Genomic DNA, 25618 nt, shown 5'->3' with positions numbered 1-25618 from the left:
AGATGGAGTTCCAGGCTCCTGGCTTCAGTCTGGCCTGGCCCAGGCCTGCCATGGTCCACACTTCCAAAAGAGAAAGGAGAGCCTGTGGAAGGACCATGTTGCCCAAGGGCACAAGCTGATACGCCAAGTGACCCAAGTGTCTCACCATAAAACCAGGAACCTCAAGGCTACATGACTGTGAGTGTATTTTTTATCAAAAACAATTAAAAAAAATTTTTTTGAGAGTCAGACACAGAGAAAGTTCCTATCTGCTGATTCACTCTCTTAAATGCTCCCAAAGGCCTGGGCTAGGGCGGGCTAGGCTGAGGCCAGGAGTCAGGAACTCAATCCAGGTCTCTCGTATGGATGGCAGGGACCCAACTACTTGAGCCATCACTGCCACTTCCGAGGCTCTGCATTAGCAGGAAGCTGGAGTCAGGAGCTGAAGGCAAATGTTGAACCCAGGTTCTCCTTGTGGGATGAACACAGGCATTTTACCTGCTAGGTCAAATACCCACTCCCCAAAACGTTGTAATGATTAAAAGCGACTGTAAGGGGCCAACATTGTGGCATAGTGGGAAAAGCTGCTGCCTGCGACACCAGCATCCCTGGTTCAAAACCAGGCTACTCCACTTCTAATCCAGCTCCCTGCTAATGCACCTGGGAAGGCAGCGGAGGATGGCCAAGTGCTTGGGCCCCTGTACCCATGTGGGAGACCTGGAAGAAGCTCCCGACTCCTGGTTTCGGCCTGGCCCAGCCCCAGCCATTGCAGCTATTTGGGGAGTGAACCAGCAGATGAAAGATCTCTCTCTCTCTCTCTGTCTCTTCCTCTCTCTGTATAACTCTGACTTTCAATTAAATCTTAAAGAAGAAGAAAAACATATTGGGGCCGGAGCTGTGGCATAGCAGGTAAAGCCTGCAGTGCCGGTATCTCAAATGGGCACCAGTTCAAGTCCCTGCTGCTCCACTTCCAATCCAGCTCTCTGCTATGGCCTGGGAAAGCAGTAGAGGATGGCCCAAATCCTTGGGCCCCTGTACTCTCGTGGGAAATTTGGAAGAAGCTCCTGGCTTCAGATCAGTGCAGCTCTGGCCATTGCGGCCATCTGGGGAATGAACCATCAGATGGAAGACCTCTTTCTCCCTCTCTCTCTGCCTCGCCTCTCTGTGTGTAACTCTGACTTTCAAATAAATAAATAAATCTTAAAGAAAAGAAAAACATACTGTGGTAGAGAGGAAAGTTTGTGCAAGGGCTTTTTTAGTTTGTTTGTTTGTTTTGTTTTTGACAGGCAGAGTGGACAGTGAGAGAGAGAGACAGAAAGGTCTTCCTTTTCCGTTGGTTCACCCTCCAACGGCCGCTGTGGCCGGCACACCACGCTGATCCAAAGCCAGGAGCCAGGTGCTTCTCCTGGTCTCCCATGCGGGTGCAGGGCCCAAGAACTTGGGCCATCCTCCACTGCACTCCCGGGCCACAGCAGAGAGCTGGACTGGCTGCTGGACTGGAAGAGGAGCAACCGGGACAGAACCTGGGGTGCCGGCGCCGCAGGCGGAGGATTAGCCTAGTGAGCTGTGGCACCGGCCTGCACAAGGGCTTTTACCAATACCATACCATACAGGTGACTGCTTGGGTCCAAGCCCAAGCTTGAGGAAACTGCAAGATCCTAATTCCAAGGTCTCCTAGATCATACCGTCCACTGTTGGAACCCTGAACCACTACTGTTAACCTGAGAAGTACATGCAAAGGAAGTAATCACATGGAGAAGCCCAGATGGCCCAACTCACCAGATGTAACAGACCTCCAGACCAGCTAAGTCCAATGACTGGCCCTAGACAGTGCCACTGGGAGAGGAACCACACCACCCACTCAAGCCCTGCCCTAACCCACAACTATGAGACAGAACTGTTCCAGCACAGAGCAAGTCCTCAAGTGGGCAGCTCCCAAACTTGGAAATATTTGACTCTCTTTTAGAAGTGACCTACGGGGGGCCGGCGCCGCGGCTCACTGGGCTAATCCTCCGCCTTGTGGTGCCGGCACACCAGGTTCTAGTCCTGATCGGGGCGCCGGATTCTGTCCTGGTTGCCCCTCCTCCAGGCCAGCTCTCTGCTGTGGCCAGGGAGTGCAGTGGAGGATGGCCCAAGTGCTTGGGCCCTGCACCCCATGGGAGACCAGGAAAAACACCTGGCTCCTGGCTCCTGCCATCGGATCAGCGTGGTGCGCCGGCCGCAGCGCACCGGCCGCGGCAGCCATTGGAGGGTGAACCAACGGCAAAGGAAGACCTTTCTCTCTGTCTCTCTCACTGTCCACTCTGCCTGTCAAAAAAAATAAAAAAAAGAAGTGACCTACGGGGTTCAAATTGTGGCATGGCAGGTAAAGCTGCTGCCTGCGACGCCAGCACCCCATATGGGTGCAAGCTGGGAGTCTTGGCTGCTCCACTTCCAATCCAGCTCCCTGCTGATGCGTCTGGAAAAGCAACGGAAGATGGCACAAGCGCTTGGTCCCCTGCACCCATGTGGGAAACGTGGAAGAAGTTGCTGTCTCCCAGCTTCAGTCTAGCTCAGCCCTGGCTGTTGCAGCCATTTGGGAAGTGAACCAGTAGATGGAAGATCTCCTTGCCTCTGCTTCTCTGTAACTCTGCCTTTCAAATAAACAAATCTTTTTTTTTTTTTTTTTTTTTTTTTTTTTTTTTTTTTGACAGGCAGAGTGGACAGTGAGAGAGAGAGACAGAGAGAGAAAGGTCTTCCTTTGCCGTTGGATCACCCTCCAATGGCCGCCGCTGCAGCCGGCGCACCGCGCTGATCCGATGGCAGGAGCCAGGAGCCAGGTGCTTTTCCTGGTCTCCCATGGGGTGCAGGGCCCAAGCACCTGGGCCATCCTCCACTGCACTCCCTGGCCATAGCAGAGAGCTGGCCTGGAAGAGGGGCATCCGGGACAGAATCCGGCGCCCCGACCGGGACTAGAACCCGGTGTGCCGGCGCCGCATGGTGGAGGATTAGTCTATTGAGCCACGGCGCCGGCTCTCAAATAAACAAATCTTTAAAAAGCAAAATCAGGGGCCGGCGCTAATGCCTGGCCTGTAGCGCTGGCATCCTATATGGGCGCCGGTTCTAGTCCCAGCTGCTCCACTTCCGATCCAGCTCTCTACTATGGCCTGGAATAGCAGTGGAGGATGGCCCAAGTCCTTGGGCCCCTGCACCCACATGGGAGACCTGGAGGAGGCTCCTGGCTCCTGGCTTCGGATTGGTGCAGCTCTGGCCGTTGCAGCCATCTGGGGAGTGAACCAGCAGATGGAAGACCTCTCTCTCTGTCTCTACCTCTCTCTGTAACTCTTTCAAATAAATAAAATAAATCTTAAAAAAAAAAAAAAGCTAAATCAAAAACAAACAAAAATAGAATGAGCAGCCTTATAGGAACAGGAGGGCTAACACTTTGATAGCAGAGGGAACAGATTTCCTGGACCAGGTAGGTAAATAAAGGAACACAGCAAAGGGAATTTTAAAGTAGAATGAGGTATGTGACTCCTTTATGATGTGAATACAGGGTGGCACTCAACCACTTAGGCTCTGAAGAGCACCCTGTCCCTGTGCTCGCAGGCCAGCTCAGCACGCCATCTCTTCTGAGAACACTGGGGCTCTGGCTTCTGATTACGTCACAAGTGAGCTTTCCGGGCAGCTCCTCGTAACTCAGTGACAGCTCTCTGGTTTTATCAATCTCACATGCATTTGTTTACAGTTACACAGTAACCTGAGACTAATCAACTTTTTTTTTTTTATTTTTATTTTTTATTTTATTTTTTTTTTGACAGGCAGAGTGGACAGTGAGAGAGAGAGACAGGGAGAGAAAGGTCTTCCTTTTGCCGTTGGTTCACCCTCCAATGGCCGCCGCTGCAGCCGGCGCACCGTGCTGATCCGATGGCAGGAGCCAGGATCCAGGTGCTTTTCCTGGTCTCCCATGGGGTGCAGGGCCCAAGCACCTGGGCCATCCTCCACTGCACTCCCTGGCCATAGCAGAGAGCTGGCCTGGAAGAGGGGCAACCGGGACAGAATCCGGCGCCCCAACCGGGACTAGAACCCGGTGTGCCGGCGCCGCAAGGTGGAGGATTAGCCTATTGAGCCACGGCGCCGGCTCAACTTTTTTTTTTTTTTAAAGATGCATTATTTGAAGGGCCAGCATTGTGGCAGTGGGTAAAGCCGTCACCTACAACACCAACATCTCATATAGATGCTGGTTTGTGTTCCAGCTGCTCCATTTCCTATCCAGCTCCTTGCTAATGGCCTGGAAAAAGCAGCAGAAGATGGCCCCTGCCACATGCCATGGGAGACTGGAAGAAGCTTCTGGCTCCTGGCTTTGGACTGGCTTAGCACTGGCTGTTGCAGCCATCTGGGGAGAGAACCAGCAGATGGAAGATATCTCTCGGGGCTGGCACCGTGGTGTAGTGGGCTAAAGCCTCTGCCTGTGACTCCAGCATCCCATATGGGTGCCAGTGGGAGACCTAGAAGAAGCTCCTGGCTTCTGATCGGCCCAGCTTCAGCCACTGCAGCCATTTGGAGCATGAACTAGTGAATGGAAGTCTGCTCTGTCTCTCCCTCTCTCTGTAACTCTACCTCTCAAAATAAAAAAATAAAATATTTTTTTAAAAAAAGATTCTCTCTGTCTCTCCCTTTCTCCCTGTAAATCTTTCAAAAGCAGAGTTAGAGAGGCAGAGGCTCAGGCAGAGAGAGGTCTTCCATCTGCTGGTTCACTCCCTAAATGGCCGAAGCTGGGCCGATCCGAAGCCAGGAGCCAGGAACCAGGAGCTTCTTCCAGGTCTCCTACATGGGTGTAGAGGGCCCAAGCTCTTGGGTCACCTTCTGCTGCTTTCCCAGGCATAGAAGAGGGCTGGATCGGAAGTGGAGCAGTCGGGACTGGAACCGGTGCCCATATGGGATGCTGATACTGCAGGTGGCAGCTTTATTGGCTAAACTGTGCCAGCCCCAATAAAATAAATCTTTTTTAAAATGTGTGCTCCAAACTAGTGAACTCTGAGTAACCTGAAACATTTGTTTCTACTCTAAGAGCTGGGGATCAGACCTAGGAAAGCAATGACCCACCCTACTGCTAAACTGGTCCTTCCAGGCTGTGTCAGCACATTTTTTAAAAATGAATTTACTTGACAGCCAGTGCTATGGCATAGTGGGCTAAGACTCCGCCTGTGGCGCCGGAATCCCACAAGGACACCAGTTCACGTCCTGGCTGTTCCTATTCCGATTCAGCTCTCTGCTGTGGCCTGGGAAAGCAATGGAAGATGGCCCAAATGTTTGGGCCCCTGCACCCATATGGGAGACTTGGAAGAAGCTCCTGGCTTCAGATTGACCCAGTTTCGGCCATTGTGGTTATTTGGGGAGTGAACTAGTGGATGTAAGTCCTCTCTCTGTCTCTCCCTCTCTCTGCCTGTAATTATACCTCACAAAAGAAATAAATATTTTTAAAAAAAGATCTCTGTCTCTCACTCTCTCCATGTAAATCTTCCAAAAATAAATAAATAAATCTTTTTTTTAATATTAAAAAAAAAAAGATTCATTTTATTTAAAAGGCAGAGTTACAGAGAGGCAGAGGAAGAGAGAGTTCTTCCATCTACTGGTTCACTCCCCAAATGGCTGCAACTGCCGGAGCTGTGTCAATCAGAAACCAAGAGCCAAGAGCTTCCTCCGGATCTCCCACATGGGTGCAGGGGCCCAAGAATTTGGGCCATATTCCACTGACTTCCCAGGCCAAAGCAGAGAGCTGGACTGGAAGTGGAACAGCCGGGACTTGAACCGGCACCCATATGGGATGCTGGCACTGCAGGCGGTGGCTTTACCCACTACATCGACCCCTAAAATAAATCTTTTTTCAAAAATTAAGTTATGGGGCCAGTGCTGTGGTGTAACAGGTAAAACTGCTGCCTGCAGTGCCAGCATCCCATATGGGCACCACTTCTGATCCAGCTCTCTGCTATGGCCTGGGAAAGCAGTGGTGGATGGCCTAAGTCCTTGGGCCCCTGCACCCATGTGGGAGACCTGGAGGAAGCTCCTGGCTCCTGGCTTCAGATTGGCACAGCTCCAGCCGTGGTGGCCATCTAGGGAGTGAGCCAGCAGATGGAAGACCTCTCTCTCTATGCCTCTGCCTCTCTCTCTATAACTCTACCTATCAAACAAATAGATAAAATCTTTAAAAAAATTATTTTACTTGAAAGGCAAGAATTACAGAGAGAGACCGTCCATTCACTGGTCCATTCCCCAAGTGGCTGCAACAGCTAGGGCCAGGGCGGGTTGTAGCCAGGAGCCTGGAACTCCCTTTGGGTCTCCCACATGGATGGCAGGAGCCCAAGCACTCAGGCCATCTGGCTACGGCTTTCCAACATGTGTTCACAGGGAGCTGGATCACAAGTGGGGCAGCTAGGACTCCAACTGGCGCTCACAGAGGACTCCAGTGCCGCAGGAGGGAGTTTAACCTGCTGTACCCCAGTGCTGGCCTGTGTCAGCACGCTGAGACACTGAAGCCTGCAGGCATTTGGCTTGGCTACTTGGAAAACCTACATCCATATCTGACCAGCTGGGTCTGGATTCCGTCTTTGCTCCTGATTCCAGCTTCCTGCTGATGCAAACTCTGGGAGGCAGCCAGTGATGGCCTCAGTGGTTGGGTCCCTGCTACTCACAGGGAGACTGTATAGAGTTCCTGACTTCTGGCTTCAGTGTGGCCCATCTCAGGGTGAAGCCATTTCATGGGTTAAGCCACTGCCTGCAACGCCAGCATCCTGTATGAACACCTTTTCAAGTCCCAGCTGCTCTGCTTCCAATCCAGCTCCCTGCTAATGCACGTGGGAAGGCAGTGGAAAATGGCCCAAGTACTTGGGTTCCTGTCACCCACATGGGAGACTCAGTTGGAGTTCCAGGTTCTTGGCTTTAGCCTGGCCCAGCTCTGGCCACTGGGTCATTTGGGGAGTGAACCAGCAGAGGAAGTCTCTCCCCCTCCCTCTCTATAACTCTGCATTTCAAGTAAATAAATCTTTAACAACAACAACAACAACAAAAGATACTGAAGTTATAGACTACTTGTCAGTGGCCACTCCGGAAATGTTTGATCAACTATATCAAGTTTATATCTTTCTTCAGGAAATGGCAATGCTATATCCTGCCTGACAGCGGACAGCTGTCTTAGCTATGCAAGTGCTGACGAAGTCACGTGGAAAGCAACAGGGCTATGTCAGGGTCTCCCCAAGTGAAGGGACCCCTCCATCTTACATGCTTCTACCTATGTCAGCCAGGAGCCGGCAAAGGGAGGAAGAGAGGACAGAAACCAAAGCAGGAGTGACAGACACTTGAAAGCAGGGCTAGGGAAAGAGCAAAACACTCACCAGCGCAGGTAGCAATACATGGCTTCTACGTTATAGTACTTGCTGCCTGCAAGCGTGCCCAGCTGGTTGAAGGGCATTCCTGCAGAGAAAGAGAATTCACACAGTCTGAGGCCACAAGCCTGGTTCAGAGCTGCCAGGCCCAACTGTAAGCTAAGAGCAAGCTAAGCATCAGAGCGCTTGGGAGAACAGCTGTGTTGAGGGAACCGCTTCACCTCGCTCCTCCAGGAGATGACTGAGCGAGCACTCCTCGCTGCCTACCCGCCGGCTCCTGCCGGGTGTGCCAGGGGGTCCCTGCACTGGCAGCTTCCAGAGCTCGCTCCTCCATCCCAGCCCGGATGCTGACCTCGGTGTTCCTTCCACAGGCCAATCCCCCTCTCTCCTGTCTCAGAGCCACATCCCTTCCTCGCCGCACCTCCTCTGTGGGCAGCTGAAGCACAGTCTCCCCTTTCTCCAGAGACTCTCGAGGCCAGCAAGCCAACTTCTCTCTTCCTTCCCTTCTGTCTCTCCTGCTCTCTCCCCTTCCACCACCTCCCGAGCCTGGGATACAAGGGGAGGATGTACCACCAGAGAGAAGCCGGAGAGACCCGGGGGTGGGCGGCCTGCAGGAGGTAGGACCTGCCTGCCAGCTCAACAGCCTCATCTGCCTCTTGGAAAATGAAGCCCAAGTCGGAGTCTACTTACCAATCTGGGGAGCCACTGACAGAGCTTGGTAGTAAAACCTCTCAGCTAGCAGCTCAGTGTCTACACCAGCCAATTCATTCTGATATCGCGCTGTGCCAAAGAGAGGAGGAAGGAAAATGTGATGAGTCCGTGTTTCAGGAAACCCTCCCCCTTCCACTGGGAATGCGCTCTGAGCAGCTGTAACAAGAGCCTGGGAGGAAGGTACCTGACTAGGAGGCACGGTGCTGGGCCCCTGGCACAGTCCCAAATCTGCACGGCTATGAGCAAACTGTTCAACTCCCTCTTCCTTGCTAGTAGCTTCAAAATGTAAGAATACTTAGTGTTTGAAAAGTAAACAGGCTCCTCCTGATGATTTCTTCCTAATGAAGGGGGCTACGGCACATATACTCGCTGGCCAAGACCTCTGCTATTTGGCCCTGCAACATAACCACTTGGTTCTGGACTTTGCTAATGACAAGCTGCTCTGTGTGACATGGACACCCTGCCCATGACGGGTCCAGAAGTGGCTGGAAGTGGGAAAGGAGCCTGAGGGCAACAGAAGCCCAGGCCCAGCAGCCACGCAGCAGCACCCTAAGGAGGAACGGAGAGTCGGGACTGTAGAGCAAGAAAGCACTTCTCAGCCCTTAGCGACGTCTGTCAGGCAGGTAAGCCTCCCCATCCAGTGACCAACTTCAACTCCTGGCCTACTGAACTTCCTGTTCTAGGAGTCCACAAGAATAAAAGAAACCCTCCAAGAAGAAAGGTACATCAGAATCTTCCTAATCTGCTACTGAAACAGACTTAACCTTTCTCAAAGCTCAAACACATTTCCCTTCTCCCCACATTCACGACTGTCTCTCACTCACAGAAGTCTATCAGCAGACCACAGGGAAAAGTTACCAGAGCCCAAACCACTCCTAAAGAAAGGGTGGTGGCAGCATGAAGTAGCCTGTCCTGTAGCCCTGAACAAAGTGACAGTGCAGCTCTTACACAGATCTCCCAGGTACACCAGACATCGGTGGCACGCCATCTGCGCCCAGTCCATCTCCTTCCCTGAGGCAGACACTGGCTTCTTGCATCCTGCGAGAGAAAGAGGGAGTTAGGCGCCATTCCTCGCCTTTCTACCTGTGGAAAACACCTCTCCTAGGGAGAGCAAGGAGCTCAAGAATCCACAGCCAGTGTGGGACACTGTCTTCCAGGGCACAGGAGACACTCATCCCGGACACAGGGAGACACAAGGGCCCACAGGACTCATGCCCGAGACAGGCAGGAACTGTTCAGCCTGGAACAGCACCCTGGGAAGATCACCTGAAAGCTCCCCACAGGAGGCTTTCCAGAAAGCAGGGAGCCACGACACGCAAGTGTCAGGACGGACACGTACCTGGGTAGGCGCTACCTAGATGAAAAGGGACAAAGTTCAGGCGAAGACGGAGAACTAAGTTGTCCAGGAAGAACAGAATGTGAACGAGGCCAAGGCAAATGCCCCTGGCCTCAGTCTAGCGGAGGTCCACAGAGGGAAAATGCCTACTGGAGAGTCTGAGAGACCAGCAAGCCTGCCTTGCCGAGGACTGGGAATGGCCAAGGCCCAGACGCCTGGGCTGGCATCTCTCCCCTCAGCCACGCAGCCTGCTAGCTGCAGCTGAGAGAACTGGAGCTCTCTGGGAGGCAGTTTCCCACAGACCAGATCCCACTCTGGGTGCTCTCCAGAGGCAACTTAACTCACCCACACAGCGACCCCACGGAGGAGTTACTCTTTTTTTTTTTTTTTTTTTGACAGGCAGAGTGGACAGTGAGAGAGACAGAGAGAAAGGTCTTCCTTTTGACGTTGGTTCACCCTCCAATGGCCGCTGCAGCCAGCGCACCGTGCTGATCCGAAGCCAGGAGCCAGGTGCTTCTCCTGGTCTCCCATGGGGTGCAGGGCCCAAGCACTTGGGCCATCCTCCACTGCACTCCCTGGCCACAGCAGAGAGCTGGCCTGGAAGAGGGGCAACCGGGACAGAATCCGGCGCCCCGACCGGGACTAGAACCCGGTGTGCCGGCGCCGCTAGGTGGAGGATTAGCCTAGTGAGCCGCGGCGCCGGCCAGGAGTTACTCTTAATATTCCCATTTCACAGTTGGGAGAACCAACGTCACACAGCTGGTAAGCGGCACAGCCAGGACTCAACAAGTAACCTGGCTGCAACAGACCAACCTATAACCCCTCTGCCGGGGAGGGGGCGGGCAGTGCCCTTTGCAACTTCCTAGAGATGATCTGTAGTTGGCAGAAGGGAGAAAATGAACTCCATTCAGGTCTCCCACATGGGTGGCAGGGGCCCTGGCACATTAGCAGGGAGCTGGATTGGAAGCTGGGCAGCCAGGACTTGAATGGTGCCCTGACAAGGGATGCCACCATCCTAGGTGGCAGCTTAACCCTCTGCACCACAATGCCAGCCCCTGCTTTGTTAAACACTGCTTCCAAGTGCATTCAGCACAGGGCTTCTGCTGCTGACCGGAAAGGGGTGCCACATGGTGGCAACCACACACTTCCTTCCCTAACACAGGATGTCTGTCCTGGTGAGGGCTGGGGGCATGGCTACAGGGGAGGGAAGGGGGCACAGAGAGCAAGGAACATGGGAGGAAGGGGCTCTAAAGGGCAGCTCAACTGAAGAGAAAATCAGCAGCCGGAAAAGGAGGTAAAGCTGTAGCTGCCAGCACCTCGGTTGGCTGGAAAGGGATCTGCACCAGCTCTAAAGACTGTCCATAGTTTTCCCAGCGTTTCTGAAGATTTCAATACTTTCATCATCAAATACTGGGAAACAACTGAAAAGTCAAAAGACTTCAAGAGTCTGGCCAAACTCAACTGGGAGAACAGCAATGTTATCTCTGGCATCTTCCAGTGCTGACCTGCTCCGGATCCTCTTATCTCCCCCTGCCTCTGCGTCAGTCCACAAACTTGGCTCCTGGGTCTCCAGCTACAAGAACCCTGAGGGCTAAGAAGGTCAGGGGTTGAGGCATGAGAACCTCCTCCTCGAGTCCACAGGGCGGCTCTCACTGACCTATGAGGGGGTCGGTGACGTGGGTCCAGTCGATGCAGCACTGCAGTTCGAGCTGGTAGTGGGACTGGATGTAGAGAAGGAGATGCTGGTAGAAGCCAATGCCAGCGACCAGGTGAGTCCTGTAGGCACATTCCAAAGTGCTCCGGCTGTGGATGTGCTGGAGGCGGGGACAGGGAGAGGACTGGCTAAGCGATGAGCTCATGGTCCCACTGTTTACCTCACTGAGAGAGTCACCTTACCGTCCTGGCTCTGCGCTGTATTCCGCACCTCCCCTCACTCACATGCTCTGCCCACCCCTGCAGATCTGGCTGCCCCACGTGGGACCAGGCTCCCCTCCTTCTCCGATCCTAATTCTGACCGCCTCCTGTCCTCCTCTGTGTCACCTTTTTCTCAATCCCCCTACCTCCAACCATGCTCTGGACCTAAATCCCCAGCTCTCCTCTCCCTCAGCGCCCCGTTTAGAGAGAGGCATGAAGAACCTACTTCCCAAGCTCTAGGACCTGGACCTCGCCTTACCTTTTTGTTAGTCTTGATAAGCTGGATAACTTCATAGTACACCTTTCTCCACAGAAGCTCCTCAGCCTTCCTCCCATAGTCCACTGGGTGCAGGAACATAAGCTTGACGCAGAGCTCACGCAGCCTGGGAGCGTATGAGGGAGCATGAGAGAGATGCCCAGCCCCTGGTGTGGACACGAGAACCGAGGGCAAGGAGGCACGTGCCACACTCCACCAACATCTCTGTGTCCCAGAAGGCATCCAGGGTCAGTGTGCCCCGGGACAAAAGACGTCTAGGAAGGCAGCAGGAGCCCCGAAAGACAAGGAGAAAGCAGTGAGAGTTTTAATGCCCCAGCATTGTGGCACAGCAGGTAAAGCTGTCTCCTGTGACACTGGCATCCCATACGGGTGCTGGTTTGAGTCCTGGCTGTTCCACTTCCAATCCAGCTCCCTGCTAATGGCCTGGGAAAGTAGTGGATGATGGCCCAACTACCTGGGGCCCTGCCACCCACAAGGAGGATCCAGAAGAAGCTCCTGGCTTCTGCCTGGCCCAGCACTGGCCATTGCTGCCAACTGGGGAGTGAACCAGCAGATGGAAGACCTCTCTCTCTCTGTAACTGTTTCAAAATAAATAAATAAATCTTAAAACAAAAACAAAAACAACAACAACAAAAAACCACTTCATTTTCCCTGTGTACCCTTTGCTCTCTTTCTCTGCCTTTTGAAACAACAAACAAAAAAATTATTTGACAGGCACAGAGAAAAAGAATGCCTCCATCTACTGTTTACTTCCTAGATGCCTACAACTGCCTGGACTGGGCCAGGCTGAAGCTAGCAGCCAGGACCTCAACCCAGGCCTCTCTCATGTGGGTGGCAAGAACCACCCAAGTCATCACCACTACCTCCCAGGGACCATGTCAGCAAGAAGCTGAGTCAGGAGCCAGAGTCAGGGATCAAACCCAGGCACTCTAACACGGGACCCGACATCCCAACTGGAGCCCTAACCACTGGACCCCTTATCTGCCTTTTCTCCCCTCTGTGTTTCCTTTCGTGATGCAGGGTGGCCAGCTCCTCTGTCTCAAATGCCATCCATGTGCCACCAGCGTGTCGGAGGTGGACGCTGCACAAGGAGTGAGCGGTCCCTGTCTCCTTTCCGAGGAGGGTCGGGGCCTTTACCATCTGCCAAGGTTACTGTGAGGGGAGGGGAGAGGCAGCGTGTCTGGGGCACACGGGCAGGGAACCAGTGAGGCTCTGTGCTGCAGCCTTGGCTTACTTGTTCCTCAGGCTAATGTTCTCCGGCTTGAACACTTCTTGATAAGCGGTTTTGTTGCAAAGGATGAGATCAAGTCGATGCACAGCCTCCACCACAGCCCTGCAGGAAAATACAGGCAAACAGCCCCTGAGAGGTGTGCACGGTCCACGGTCCTCCTAGAAGACTGGGACAAGGACTCTGGAGGAAAAGTCAGAGAGTGAGCGGTGGGGAAACGAGGAAAGGCTATGGCCGAGCTCTGTACAAAACAAGACAAACACATTCTCCATCCTGACAGAGCAGCACCCCCACCGGGGGCCTCGGGCAATGATGGCCACACGTCTGCCTGTCACCAGTGGGTGCTGCTAGACGCTGCACAACACACAGGTCAGCCCACCACAACAAAAAGTTACCCTGCCCCAGACAGCAATCACACCCCGGTAGGCTCTCCCGATGCAACGAGCGCAGGCTGGGACGACAGGCCGGAAATCTAGGGTCTGAACACTGCCGTGTCTTACAAACTGGGACTTGGGCAAATTATCTAAACTTTCAAAGTTTCAGTTAGGGCCCGGTGCTGTGGCACAGCAGGTTAAGCTGCTGTCTGCAATGCTGGCATCCCATATGGGCACTGGTTCAAGTCCTGGCTGCTCCACTTCTGATCCAGCTCTCTGCTATGGCCTGGGGAAAGCAGCAGAAGATGGCCCAAGTGCTTGGGCTCCTGTACCCATCCAGGAGACCTAGAGGAAGCTCCAGGATCCTGGCTTCAGCCTGGCCCAGCTCCAGTGGTTGAGACCATTTGGGGAGTGAACCTGTGGATGGAAGATCTCTCTCTGTCTCTCCCTCTCTCTCTGTAACTCTGCCTTCCAAATAAAATAACTGTTCAAAAATAAATAAATAAATAAATAAATAAAGCTTCAGTTACTATGTTAATAAAATGGAGATTTTAGCAGCAGCTACCTCAGAGGACTGTTGTAAGGATGAAATGAAATAACTGATAGGCAAGCTTGGAATACAGTGAGCATTCAATAAACATGAATGAATGAATGAATATTATTATGCTATAAGAGGGCTAATACTTCTGACATACAAGAAAGGCATTCTTAGCATAAAATGCTTCTTTGGGGGGCAGACACTATGACATAGTGGGTAGAGCCGCAGCCTGCAGTGCCGGCATCCTATATGGACACTGGTTCAAGTCCCAGCTGCTCCACTTCTGATCCAGCTCTCTGCCACGGCCTAGGAAAGCAGTGGAAGAAGGTCGAAGTGCTTGGGCCCCTGCACCTGCATGGGAGACCAGGAAGAAGCTCCTGGCTCCAGCTCAGCTCTGGTGGTTGTGTTGAGCCAACAAATGGAAGTCTTCTCTCTCCTTCTCTTTATCTCTCCGCCTCTACCTCTCTGCCTTTCAAATACATAAAAAAAAATATTTAAAAAAAAATTCTGCTTTGGAATTATGGGGTATGGGCAAGTAGAGGGGGCTACTGAGTTGCTCAGCTGTAAATGCTCCTGGATTCTGCTGAAGGAGCTGTTTGTTTAGCAAAGTGGTTAAGACAGCAGACTAGGAACCACACTGCCTGGGTTCAAATCCTAGCTCTACTCTAGCCAGCGATGTGACTCTAGGAAAAATATCTCATCTCCTTATGTCACAGTCTGCCCAACTGTAAAATGGGAGTATTATTATCAGCTGCCTTGTAAGGATTACGTTACCTAATACATAAAGCACTTGTGACAGTGGCTGGCACAAAGCAATAGTTCAAAAAGCGTTAGTCTCCAAGCTTCCTGCCATAAGACCGAATGGGAGACTCAGCCACAGCTAAGAACAGCCATGGGAACTCCACAATGGAGAGCCCAGACGTCCCAGAGGTGGGCAAGGACGCCAGGCAGCAGCTGGGAGAACAGGCGAAAAAGCAGCCAAGTAACAGGGAGCGCCGAATCCCAGGACAAACCTGGCTGTGCTCCCGGGAAAGTGGCGCACAGCAGGCTGGCACCTGGGGGCAGAGGGGGCTCAGGCGAAGCACACCACTCAGAGCTGCCCTATGTGGCCAGGAGCATGGGATGGCATCACAGCCTTCTTGCAAGCCCCCTGGAGAGCTCAGCTCCCCACGGCCCTGCCAGCCAGCCTGGCCGTGAGGGCCAGGGCAGCATCAGTCATTTGCTCCATGTCAGCTTGGTCCCGAGGGCAGGGCTTTGAACTTCAGTGGGAGTGTGTGTATTTTTATGATAAACCCAAAAAAGGCTAATAACCACTACTCTGGGAAGTTCTAACCACAAACCCTTCAATCTGAGGGCACTCACCATTATTTCTGTATCCTCTGTCAAACTGAGCTCTTAAACTGTATCTCCTTTAGAATAAAAACTTAACTTTTGTCTCCTTCCTCACTATAACCTCCTGCCTAGCACAATGTCAAAGATGTAAAATGCTTTAGAAAACAAACAACTAGGTAACGGACATAATAAATGAACCGTGCTCGTGTCCCTTCCAGCATCTCTTCTGCTTCCTTTTCTTCTGACAGGCGTGCACCACTTCAGGACGTCCTACCTACAAACTGCTCGGGGTAGGAGTCCCCCAGACTTGCTGAAGTTCACAGTAACAGACCCACAGTCTAACACCACTCATTTTAGACAGAGAAATCAGACCTGCCTCCCAGTTTCTTCCACCAATCACCACTGCTATCATCAATAATGACAACTGAGACCAGCTCAAATTTCCACTCTGCTCAGAGTCAACAGCACACAGTCTCAGCCATATACCACTCAAGGGCACACAGGCAAGCCTCACACACACACACACCAGCTGCAGCCAGTCCTGTGAAGGTCGTGGTTTGGGAAAGAGCTAGATTCGAGAAGAACTGAAGGATGACCAGGGCCATCCCCCAAGCTGGAGACAAATAAGGAACGCTGCAGACACTGCCCACGCTGTCTGACAGGCAGCATGAGGCACGCGTGCCACTCTCAGAACTCCTCACCCCCCTGGGGACTGCGTGGGGCCGCCCACACCGGGAGCCCAGGGGCTGCTGGCTTGGATCACTTTTCTATTTTTGGAGCGGCCTATACTCCCCTCTGCCTTCTGGCTTGCACAGCCAGAGCAGGCAGAATGCCTTTTCAAGGAGAAAAAGACAACCCACTCTTGATTCTTTCAATGCCAAGATGAGGCCCAGGACTCGGCTCCGAGGGAGGGGGTCTTCTCATGCAAACACCCCCTGTTCCACAGAGCCTAGGCTACATGGGAACCCTAAAACCGACTTCCAAGCAAAAGAAAGAAAACTCAGCTTGCTTTCTACGCTCCGTCTCACTGAGATCCAGTGCTGGGGCCCATGTCCCAAATGACCTACACACACATACCCCAATCCACACAGGGTGGGAAGAGCTTTTAATGGCCGTTCCCAAAAGAGGGCTGAAGACGTGACTCCAGTGTAGGTGGCACTGGGGAAATCAGACACCAGGAATGCAGGCTGCCTGGCAAGACTGTAGTCATAAGGCTAGCCCGGAAGCAAGTCCCCAGGTGCCCGGAAATGCATTCCCGCGCCCTCAGAACACTCTGGTTTCCATGGTTCTTCCAGGTCAACACAGTCTGTCTTCCAGCCGCTCTCTTCTCATTCAGACTCCCCTAAATTAGAGGCCTATGGGGCTCCAGGGCGTATCTAATCCAGATCTCTCCTTTTAAGGACAAGGAAACTGAGGCCCAAGGTCACGCAGTGACAGAGCGGCAAAGCAAGGATCCGAACCTGGCTCAGCCCAGCACTCTTCCCTGTAACTCCTACAGAATTCCAAGCACCATTCCCTCCCGGGTTTTCGCCACCTGTGACCCCCCCCATCACCCTCACCCTCAGCCCCAATTCCCACCCTATCGCCCCAACTTTGCAAAGCCTCCGGCCCGCCGCAAGCTCAGTGCGAGGGGAGCGCTCCACGTGCTTCCCTCCAAACCTCCCACCCACCCAATTCCGCCTTTCGGCTCCACCCCGGGTTACGGGCCCCGCCCCCACCTGCTCCCTCCAAAATGAGCAGGGTCCTTCCGGGCCCGCACCCCAGACCGGCAGCTCGGCCCCGCCCGCCCGGGAGGCCCCGCCCCCCCCCCCCCCCCCCCGCCACTTCCCTCTGGGGCTGCACTCACGCCCCGGCCCCTCTCACCGGTAAAGCCGCTTAGTGTGGAGGACCTTTGCTTCGGGCTCGCTGCTCTCCCCCGTGGGGGGGCCTTGGCTCATGGTGCCCGGGTCCGGGGACGGCTCCCGGTCACAGGCCCCCGCCACCCACCACTACCGCCACCACTGCCGTCTCCGGCCGTAGCCGCTGCCGCCACCGCCGCCGGCCCTGCTCGGCCGCCATCTCTGTGAGGCGGCTGCCCGCGACAGCCCCTCCTCCAGCTGCCAAATCTCGCGATAGCAGCCGCGCTGCTGCGGGCCAGTAGCCTACTGCTACCAAATCTCGCGAAACTCGTTTTCCCTCCCGGGAAGTAGCCCGAACTAACTACGGGCAGCATGACCTCTTTCCGGCTTCTCCAAGTCCTTACGAGAAACTTTATTGACAAAGCTGCCGGAGAACAGACAGGGGCCCAAGTGAGGCGGCTACAGCCCCACTACGTCGGGTCAAGCTGGCTCACAGCTGGGAGCATGACTTTGCTTTGTGCTCCCACAGTGGTCATTTGGGCCATCGTTCTGTCCCTCCCCCCGCCCACTCCTATTTGGGCCAGGCTACTTTGGTATTAACGGCTAGAATGACTCCTATTCTCCCTTTATTCCATAACTTAAAAAGATGTATATGCGAAAGTGTCGTTGGACAGGGCGGGGCATCACCTGGGAAGACGGGACTCTTGCTTCAGCCCTTCGGCTCGTCCTGCCAAACATGTCCAGCTTGCATATCCATCTCACACCAGTCCAGCAAGCATTTGTCGAATATCTGCTGTCTTCCAGCTACCGTACTGAGTTCTGGTGACAGAGATAAGCAGTATGGACACCGTCCCTGCACTCAGAAAGCTCAAATGACTTGAGGGGTAAGATCTTGTCCTAGAACATAGAACACAGGATAGGTTGGAGGAATTGCTCTGGAAGCCCCCAAACTGGGTCTGCTTACCCGACACTCAGCAAGCCAATTACTGACACCAGGTGGTGGAGGACAGGGCGTGTTTGGTGTAAAGTGCAGATTAAGGAGCAGGGCAGCTACCACTTCATTCCCAGACTCCTCGGGGGCTGAGGGTAAAGGTGCTGCAAGACTGAAGTTGGGGTTAAAGAGGTGCATGTTGGGCTTGTGTGCAGGTCCCTGGTCGGTCCTCAGTGCTCATGGCTCTCCTTTGATTGGTTAGCGATGCCACCTTCTCTTGGGAATTCCAGTCACTCAGGTGGTAGTTACTTCTTGCTTGGAGCCGGGGTTCCTGGGAAAACTCTCAAGACTGAACACCAAGATGTTATCTGCAGAGGCCATAAATGACCCCATGAGTCTTTTGATCCCGGACCCTGAATTGCTGCACCAATTCAGTGAACTTGATTTGTAATAAGGGCAGTTAGGAAAGGAGCCTGGAAGACCACGGTAGGCAGGCTCTGATGATGCTGACGGCGTGCAGCATCTGCACCAGGGGCACCGCCCAGGGGCTTGGGTTCCGTCTGCTCACACTGGAAAGAGCACCGATGACACTGGGACTATGTTCTCTTAACTTGAAACCTAATCTGAAAAGAAAGGCGTTCTGGTGCCTGTGCACACCGTGCGATGGGAACGTGAACTGCCCTCTCTGTCACGGTGCTCCGGGCTCCAGCCACCAGCCTTCCTTCTGTCCCTGACACAGCCAAGTCCTTCCCACTTGCTGTTCCGCTTGGAACACTCGTCATCCTGATTCTCCATGAGGTCTCAGCTCCAGTGTCATCTTATCACAGAAGTTTCTTCTGCTAAGAAAGCCTTTAGTTGCTAGGCTTCCCTATCACCTGTTACCCTTAAAGAATGTAAGTTTCTCAAGGGCAGAGCTCTTGACGTCACTTGTCTTCCTGTGTCTGTCTGTACCTCGTACAGAGCCTAGCTAATAACAGGTACTCAATAAATATTCTTTGAGTGAGTAAATGTACACAATCCAACTCTTTTCTGGCTTTACCCAATCCACTCCAAGCACCGTTTGGTGCACAAAGCTACTCTTCTTCCTCTGCTTTCCTGACCAGGGCGCCTCACACATCCCGGGTGCCTGGAACACAAACTCACCTCTATGCGTGGCTGCACCCCCGCGCCACGCTTGGAAAGGACAACGTCCTCCTCTAAAGCTTTTTCTGTCGGCACATTCAGCAGGGCGGGGCCTGCCCCTTTAATCTGGGCCCCACCTGCTCTGGTCAGACAGGTTTGGAGACACAGGTAAAGGGAGGGAGACAGAGAAATACTTGCAGAGCCAGCACGGAGCTGGGCAGTTGCTTCCTGGACTGGACGCTGGGGACCCTCCACCTCTCTCCCGACAGAAAGTAAGGGGGTGTCATGGCTCCAAATGGCGTGGCGAGGGGGGGGCCCTTGGGGAGGGAAGGAAGGGGAGTCGGCCCCGTCCAGAAGCAGTGAGATAGAGGGTGGCAGTGAGGGGTGGTAGGCAGGAGGGAAGGCGTGGGAATCAGCCATGATTCAACCCCAAAGAACGGACAGACCCGGGGGCTGCCGGCATGAGGTGGGATGGTGAGAAGATTGGAGGCTGGCCACACGTTCAGATCGGAGACGCAAGAACTGGTGCTGGCAACTGCCAGCTCCTTGGGACAGATGGGTCGACAGTGACTCCTACTTGCCGGGGGAGTCCCCAGCAGGGTCTGCAGGGAGAAGGGCAGATGGGCTGGGGGAGGGGCTGTGGTGTTGTCCACAGGAAGGATCTCCGGGGAGAAAGAAGCTGTTGGCAAAATTCTAGACACCTTCTCTGCTGCCCATTCCTGAATTATGGTATCCGGGACTCCGGGGGTTTTGGTGGAAGTGGGTAGGAGGCATGGGTGGGGGCTGACCGAGGCCAGAGCTGCTGGAGCCTGTGCCCCGACTCACCCTCGCGTGCCCGGATGCATCTGAAGATGTTGAAAGCGTGCCTCCACTTCAGCTCCCTCCCACCTCCCTCGGTTTCAACACCAACCTCTGAACCATGTTCTCCCCGAGGTCCCAGACGGGGCCAGAGGAGCCCCGGAAGTTCCAGTTCTGTGGCCCCGTCCTAGGGGCCTGAGAGAGCTTTTGCCCTGCTCCCTCCAGGATGGCGGGACCTTAGACTGGACCCCAGAACTGAAGCCCCAGCATGACAGAGCCTGAGACCCTGGCCCTGCTGGAAGTGAAGAGGCCTGAGGCCCCGGAGAAGAGCCCACCCCAGGACCTGGTTCCCAATGGCCGGCAGCCAGAAGGGGGAGGCGGGGCCGAGTCCCCTGAAGGCGGGTCCCTCCAAGTGGAGTCTTCAGCTGGCTCTGCCTCAGCCAGAGAGGCCACCGAGGATGGCCTGGACAGCACAGTGAGCGAGGCCGCCACCTTGCCCTGGGGCACCGACCCCCAGCCCACTGCGCCCTTCCCAGACCCTCCCGGCTGGAGGGACGTGGAGTCAGAGCCGCTCGAGCCCGAGCTGCCCGTCAGGCCTGAGGGGCTGCCTGAGGATGATGCCAACCTGCTGCCTGCCAAGGCTGCCCGGGCCTTCGTGCCCATCGACCTGCAGTGCATCGAGCGGCGGCCCCAGGAGGACCTCATCGTGCGCTGCGAGGTGGGCGAGGGTGAGCGTCGGTCCTTCCTGCCCCCCCGGCTCCCCCACATTGAGCCCCCCGAGTGCAAGTGGGCCGAGGCCGTGGTGAGGCCCCCCAGCCGCTCCTGCGGGAGCTGCGGAAGCTGCGGAGGCCGTGAGGGGCTGAGGGCTGTGGCCTCGGTGGGAGCCGCCCTCGTCCTCTTCCCGTGCCTGCTGTACGGAGCCTACGCCTTCCTGCCCTTCGACGCCCCACGGCTGCCCACCCTGAGCTCCCGCCTGGTCTACACGCTGCGCTGCGGGGTCTTTGCCACCTTCCCCATCGTGCTGGGTGAGTCTGGGGCCCCTGTGACAAGAAAGGGGGCACCTGGAGAGTGGATTTCAGAAGGGCAGGGCCTGCTGGGGCTTGGGGAGCAGGTGAGCGCCCCTCGTTCAGCCTGGTCCCGCCAGGGCCTCCCCCACCCCCCACTCTGTGTGCCTGCCTCCTGCCTGTTTTGACCCCGTGTGTTTCCTGACCCCACCCAGGGCTCCTGGTGTACGGGCTGAGTCTGTTGTGCTTTTCTGCCCTACGGCCCTTTGGAGAGCCCCGGCGGGAGGTGGAGATCCACCGGAGATACGTGGCCCAGTCGGTCCAGCTCTTCATCCTGTACTTCTTCAACCTGGCTGTGCTCTCCACCTACCTGCCCCAGGACACCCTCAAGCTGCTCCCTCTGCTCACTGGCCTCTTCGCCGTCTCTCGGTAAGTGGGGTGGGGGAAGGAGGGTGATGTGCCAGATCCAGGCACCCGAATATCTGGAGAGCGGCTTTTCTGGGTTCTGGAGTGGCCCGCGTGTGCCCTGGAGAGATGAGTTCACTTACTCTCCTGCACCAGACTCACCTGGGGGCAGGTGGGCAGCTCCTGTGTCTGCCGGGAGGTAGGAAGCTGATTTCAGAGATGTGACATGCCAGCATGGAACTGGAAGGCTTTTAAGTGTCACAGGAATCAGCGGGCCCATTACAGCCACTCCTCTGTAGTACTCTGGTCACGCAGTTTTTTTGGCTTCTAGCTGAATGCCCGCTGTGATAAGTGCTCCATTCTTTATAAAGCGATATGTTTTGGTTTTTGAAATCCCTAATTGTTAGAACTTTTTTTTTTTTATAATGTGTTAGAAATTTCTATCCTGACTCTGATCTCCAGGACAAACACTTCTCAGTTCTCCCCACTCTAACACTCTGCTCCCCACCCGCCATCTCTACTTTGCTAAGTGATCGCGGTCCCTTCATTGTCCTGGCCCCTCCCTCTGGGCAGGAGACGCTGTCCCTGGCCAAGGGTCCTCTTCATACAGACCGAGGCCACCTTAGCTCTCACAGCGGAATTATTCTCCTCTCACTCAGTTTGCAGTTGCCTGAAATCCTCCGGGAGTATTTTCATGTGAATTTCTGAACCCAGATGCGCTCTTTCCATTTTTCCCTAATACATTTCCTCCCATTACTTCCTTTTCTTTTTAATTAAAGATTTATTTGAAAGGCAGATTTAGAGAGAGAAAGAGTTAGAGTTAGAAAGAGAGAAATCTTCCATCTGCTGGTTTACTCCCCAAATGGCTGCAATGGCCAGAGCCGGGCCAGTATGAAGCCAGGAGCCAGGAGCTTCTTTCGGGTCTCCCTCGTGGGTGCAGGGGCCCAAGGACTTGGGCCATCTTCCAGTTTTTCCAGGCCACAGCAGGGAGCTGGGTCGGAGGTGGAGCAGCCAGGACACAAACCCATGCTCATAGAGATACTGACACTGTAGGCGGCGGCTTAACCCACTAGGCGCTGACCCCCTCTTGTTACTTTCAGTAAAGGATTCCAGACAGCTTTAACTTCTCAAATATTCTCATTGAGCTACAAGTAGTCTTCTTGTGGCTTCTGGTTATAGTTGCATGGTCAGCTGGTCCTCTTGACCAACATGTGGCCTTAATGTTTCTCTCCCCGTAGATCTCCCAAGAGAAATATGTTCCTCCCGTGTAATCCAACCTCCCCTTCCTGACTCTTGGGGGATACTGGGCTCAGACAAAAGTGGCCTCAAGCAGTGAGAATTGTCAGAGAGTTAAGGAAGACTCGGTGACTGGCGGGTCCACATTTCCCATTTTAGAAAGCAGAAATCAGGAGAGGCTGGGGGAGAAGAGTTGCTCAGGGCTGGAAAGCAGAGCCCTTGCCTCTGCCACTCAGGGCTGTCTGCTCCATGCAAATTCCTTGATTATCTGCTGTCTGTCTTCATCTCTAAGTTGGAGTTGTGAGGATTAAAGGATCTCACGCACGGAGCGCTTACTGATGCATTTAGTGAGACTCGGCTCAGCCTGTCCTCTCCGATGTCCAGCTGCCTCCCGCAGCAGAGTGCCGTCACTCACTCTCTCCGCGCCAGCCTCTTCCACAGGTGAACCAAGCAGAGGCAGCTCAATTTTGTAGCAACTGGCCCTTCACATACCCGGAGGAAGTTGCTCTCCCTCCCCTCGTTGGGCGATGTGTGCTTTGAGTGGATCTTCCAAGAGGGCGGATTTGCTTGTGGCTGCTCCATCCCTCTGAGCTTAAAGCTTTCTTCTTTTATTAAAAAATATTGATTGAGATTGATTAGCAAGTCAGAGTTAGAGAGAGAGAGAGAAGGAGAGACAGAGACAGCGAGAGATCTTCTATCCTCTGGTTTACTCCCTAGATGACCACAAAGGCCAGTACCCAGGCTGAAGCCAGGAGCCAGGAGCTTCATCTGGGTCTTTCCCATGGGTGCAGGGGCCCAAGCACTTGGGCCATCTTCCAGTGCTTTCCTAGGCTATTAGCAGGGAGCTGGATTGGAAGTGGAGCAGCCAGGATTCGAACTGGCGCCCGTATGGGATGCTGGCGTTTCAGCTGGCAGCTTTACCTGCTACACCACAATGCCGGCCCCTGAAACCCTCTTGAAGCTTGTTTCCTTACTCTCTGCTTTTCTTCCATTCTTCTAAAAAGGCCTGAGAGGGAGTGATAACAGGCTTGGGTTCAAATCATGGCTTTGCTATGTCCCAGATGTGTGAGTTTGGGCCAGTCTTACTTAACCCCTTTGGAATCTTAGTTTCTTCACCTGCAAAAGGGTAATTAGCTACCATGGAACCACACTACAGCTGTAAAAGAATGAGGAAACTGTTTATATATGGATATAAAATGATCTCCAAGATACAAATATATTAAATGAGGGAAAATCAACATGCAAAACAGTCTATATAATATGCTACTGTTTCAAAAAAGGAAAAAAAACCAAATATTTTGTTCATATATGCAAAAAAAATCACTCCATGCACAAGAAACCTAATATCGCTTGCCTAGGGTGGAGAGGGGGTAGAATAGGGCAGAGATCACTACAGGGAGGAAGGTACTAACTGTACTTATTGACCTTTGAACTATGTATATGGTCCACTCAAAAATCTTAAAAATTATTTATTTGAGAGGCAGGGAGGGAGACAGAGTGAGCCCTGAGGACTTCCATTCACTGGTTCACTCTCCGAATGTTCCACAGTGGCTGGGGCGGGGACAAAGCAAAGCGAGGAGCCAGAAACCCAAGCGAGGTCTCCCGTGTGGATGGCAGGGATCCAAGTACTTGAGCCATCACCCCCTGCCTTCTCGGGTGCGTGTTAGCAGGAAGCTGGCATAGGGCACAAAAGTGGGACTTGAACCCAGGCATTGTGATAGGTGATGACGGCGTCTTTTTTTTTTTTAAGACCTACTTATTTATTTATTTGAAAGGCAATGTTACAGAGAGGCAGAGGCAGAAAGAGAGAGGGGAGAAAGTCTTCCATCCTGTGGTTCACTCCCCAAACAGCCCCAACGGCCAGAGCTGCGCTGATCCGAAGCCAGGAGCTTCTTCCGAGTTTCCCACCAGAGTGCAGGGGCCCAAGGACTTGGGCCATCCTCTACTGCCTTCCCAGGCTATAGCAGAGCTGGAACGGAAGCCGAGCAGCCAGGACTCGAACCGGCATCCCATATGGGCACCGGCACTGCAAGTGGCTGCTTTACCCGCTACACCACAGCGCTGACCCCTGTCTTAACTGCTAGGCTAAACGCCCACTAGCACACACAAAAAACTTTTAATTGAAACTTAAAAGCAAATAATTAAAAGAGGGAGGGGAATAATACAGGCATCTCAGTGGGGTGTGGAGAAGTCAAAATTAGCTGGTGCACCTTGCCTAACTGGCACTTGGTACCCGCATAAAGCGCACCGGCCGGTGAGCCGCCGCTCTTCCTAGCCCGGGCCTTTCTCGCCGCCGCAGGCTGATCTACTGGCTGACCTTCGCCGTGGGCCGCTCCTTCCGCGGCTTCGGCTACGGCCTCACCTTCCTGCCGCTGCTGTCCATGCTGGTGTGGAACCTTTACTACATGTTCGTGGTGGAGCCCGAGCGCATGCTCACCGCTGCCGAGAGCCGCCTGGACTACCCGGACCACGCTCGCTCAGCCTCGGACCACAGGCCCCGCCCCTGGGGCTGAGCCGCCCGGCCCGGCCCGGCCCGGCCCTGCCCTGCCCTGCCCTGCCCGGGGCGCGGCGAGCCCGGACTTTGCGCCTACGTGAGGGAGGGAGCCAGTCTTTTCCTCGGCACAGGCCTGTCCTGTTAGGATGCTGAGGGCCTGGCCGGGACGAGCAGGAGAGGCCCAGCCTCCCTCCGCGGCTCCCGGACTCTGCTCCCCCTCGCAGGCACTCCCTGTGCCGCCGCCGCTCTCAGCCAAAGGCCTCCAGGAGGCTGGAGATACTCAGCCATGCCCAAAGACAGAGGCTGAGTTTCAGATCAAGCCAGGACTTCCGGTTTGAGGATGACCTCCCCGGGGGCCTGGGTTCAGGTCCGTTCAAGACGAGCCTGTTGGACTGTTCCGCCCCAGTTCAAAGCTGCTGCCTTCTTTCTCTCCCTTCCAACCTCAGCGGCCCCTGGAACTTCCCACCCCGAAAACTGCCCAGAAGTCCCTCCACGCCCATGGGAAGAGAGGAGGGCCAGGGAAATCTGCCACCCAAGAGGAGCAGGTGTGTGTGTGTGTATCTGAACGCGTGTGCACATGGTGGCGTGGGAATGCTTGGAAGGCACAGTGGCTGATGTTAACCCCCGTGAGTGTGTATATGTATAACAATAAATTGCTACTAGGTCTACAATGACTGTGTCTTCCAGCAAAGGGAGGCTGGCGGGAGCCTGATCCAGAACCCACCTCCCTAGCCCTCCTC

General features: G+C 54.2%; 2 protein-coding genes across 2 annotated transcripts in view; one reads left to right on the top strand and one right to left on the bottom strand.

Annotated features, from left to right (window-relative positions):
- The window catches only part of SMG5 (SMG5 nonsense mediated mRNA decay factor), a 31545-nt gene extending 14379 nt beyond the window's left edge, over window positions 1–17166 (bottom strand). Inside the window, exons 1-7 of the mRNA XM_051858553.3 lie at window positions 16914–17166; window positions 12813–12911; window positions 11561–11684; window positions 11045–11201; window positions 9000–9089; window positions 8031–8120; window positions 7350–7428 (exon numbers count right to left, since the gene is read on the bottom strand). Coding sequence (XP_051714513.1) covers window positions 7350–7428; window positions 8031–8120; window positions 9000–9089; window positions 11045–11201; window positions 11561–11684; window positions 12813–12911; window positions 16914–16987 — 713 coding nt within the window. The 5' untranslated portion in view covers window positions 16988–17166. The remainder of the gene's footprint in view (window positions 1–7349; window positions 7429–8030; window positions 8121–8999; window positions 9090–11044; window positions 11202–11560; window positions 11685–12812; window positions 12912–16913) is intronic.
- A 1909-nt stretch (window positions 17167–19075) lies between these two features.
- Window positions 19076–25549, top strand: TMEM79 (transmembrane protein 79). The gene is made up of 4 exons (XM_002715379.6): window positions 19076–19213; window positions 19965–20764; window positions 20959–21172; window positions 24684–25549. The coding sequence occupies exons 2-4, from the start codon at window positions 20008–20010 to the stop codon at window positions 24895–24897; spliced, it is 1185 nt and encodes a 394-aa protein (XP_002715425.2). The 5' UTR covers window positions 19076–19213; window positions 19965–20007; the 3' UTR covers window positions 24898–25549.
- Window positions 25550–25618: the final 69 nt, after the last annotated feature.

The sequence above is a fragment of the Oryctolagus cuniculus genome, chromosome 7 (genome assembly GCF_051225735.1).
Source record: "Oryctolagus cuniculus isolate XC-2025 breed Fujian yellow rabbit chromosome 7, ASM5122573v1, whole genome shotgun sequence".
In the NCBI taxonomy this organism is placed as follows: domain Eukaryota; kingdom Metazoa; phylum Chordata; class Mammalia; order Lagomorpha; family Leporidae; genus Oryctolagus; species Oryctolagus cuniculus.
Note: the sequence above shows the minus strand (reverse complement) of the source record. Positions and strands in the feature narration are given on the sequence as shown.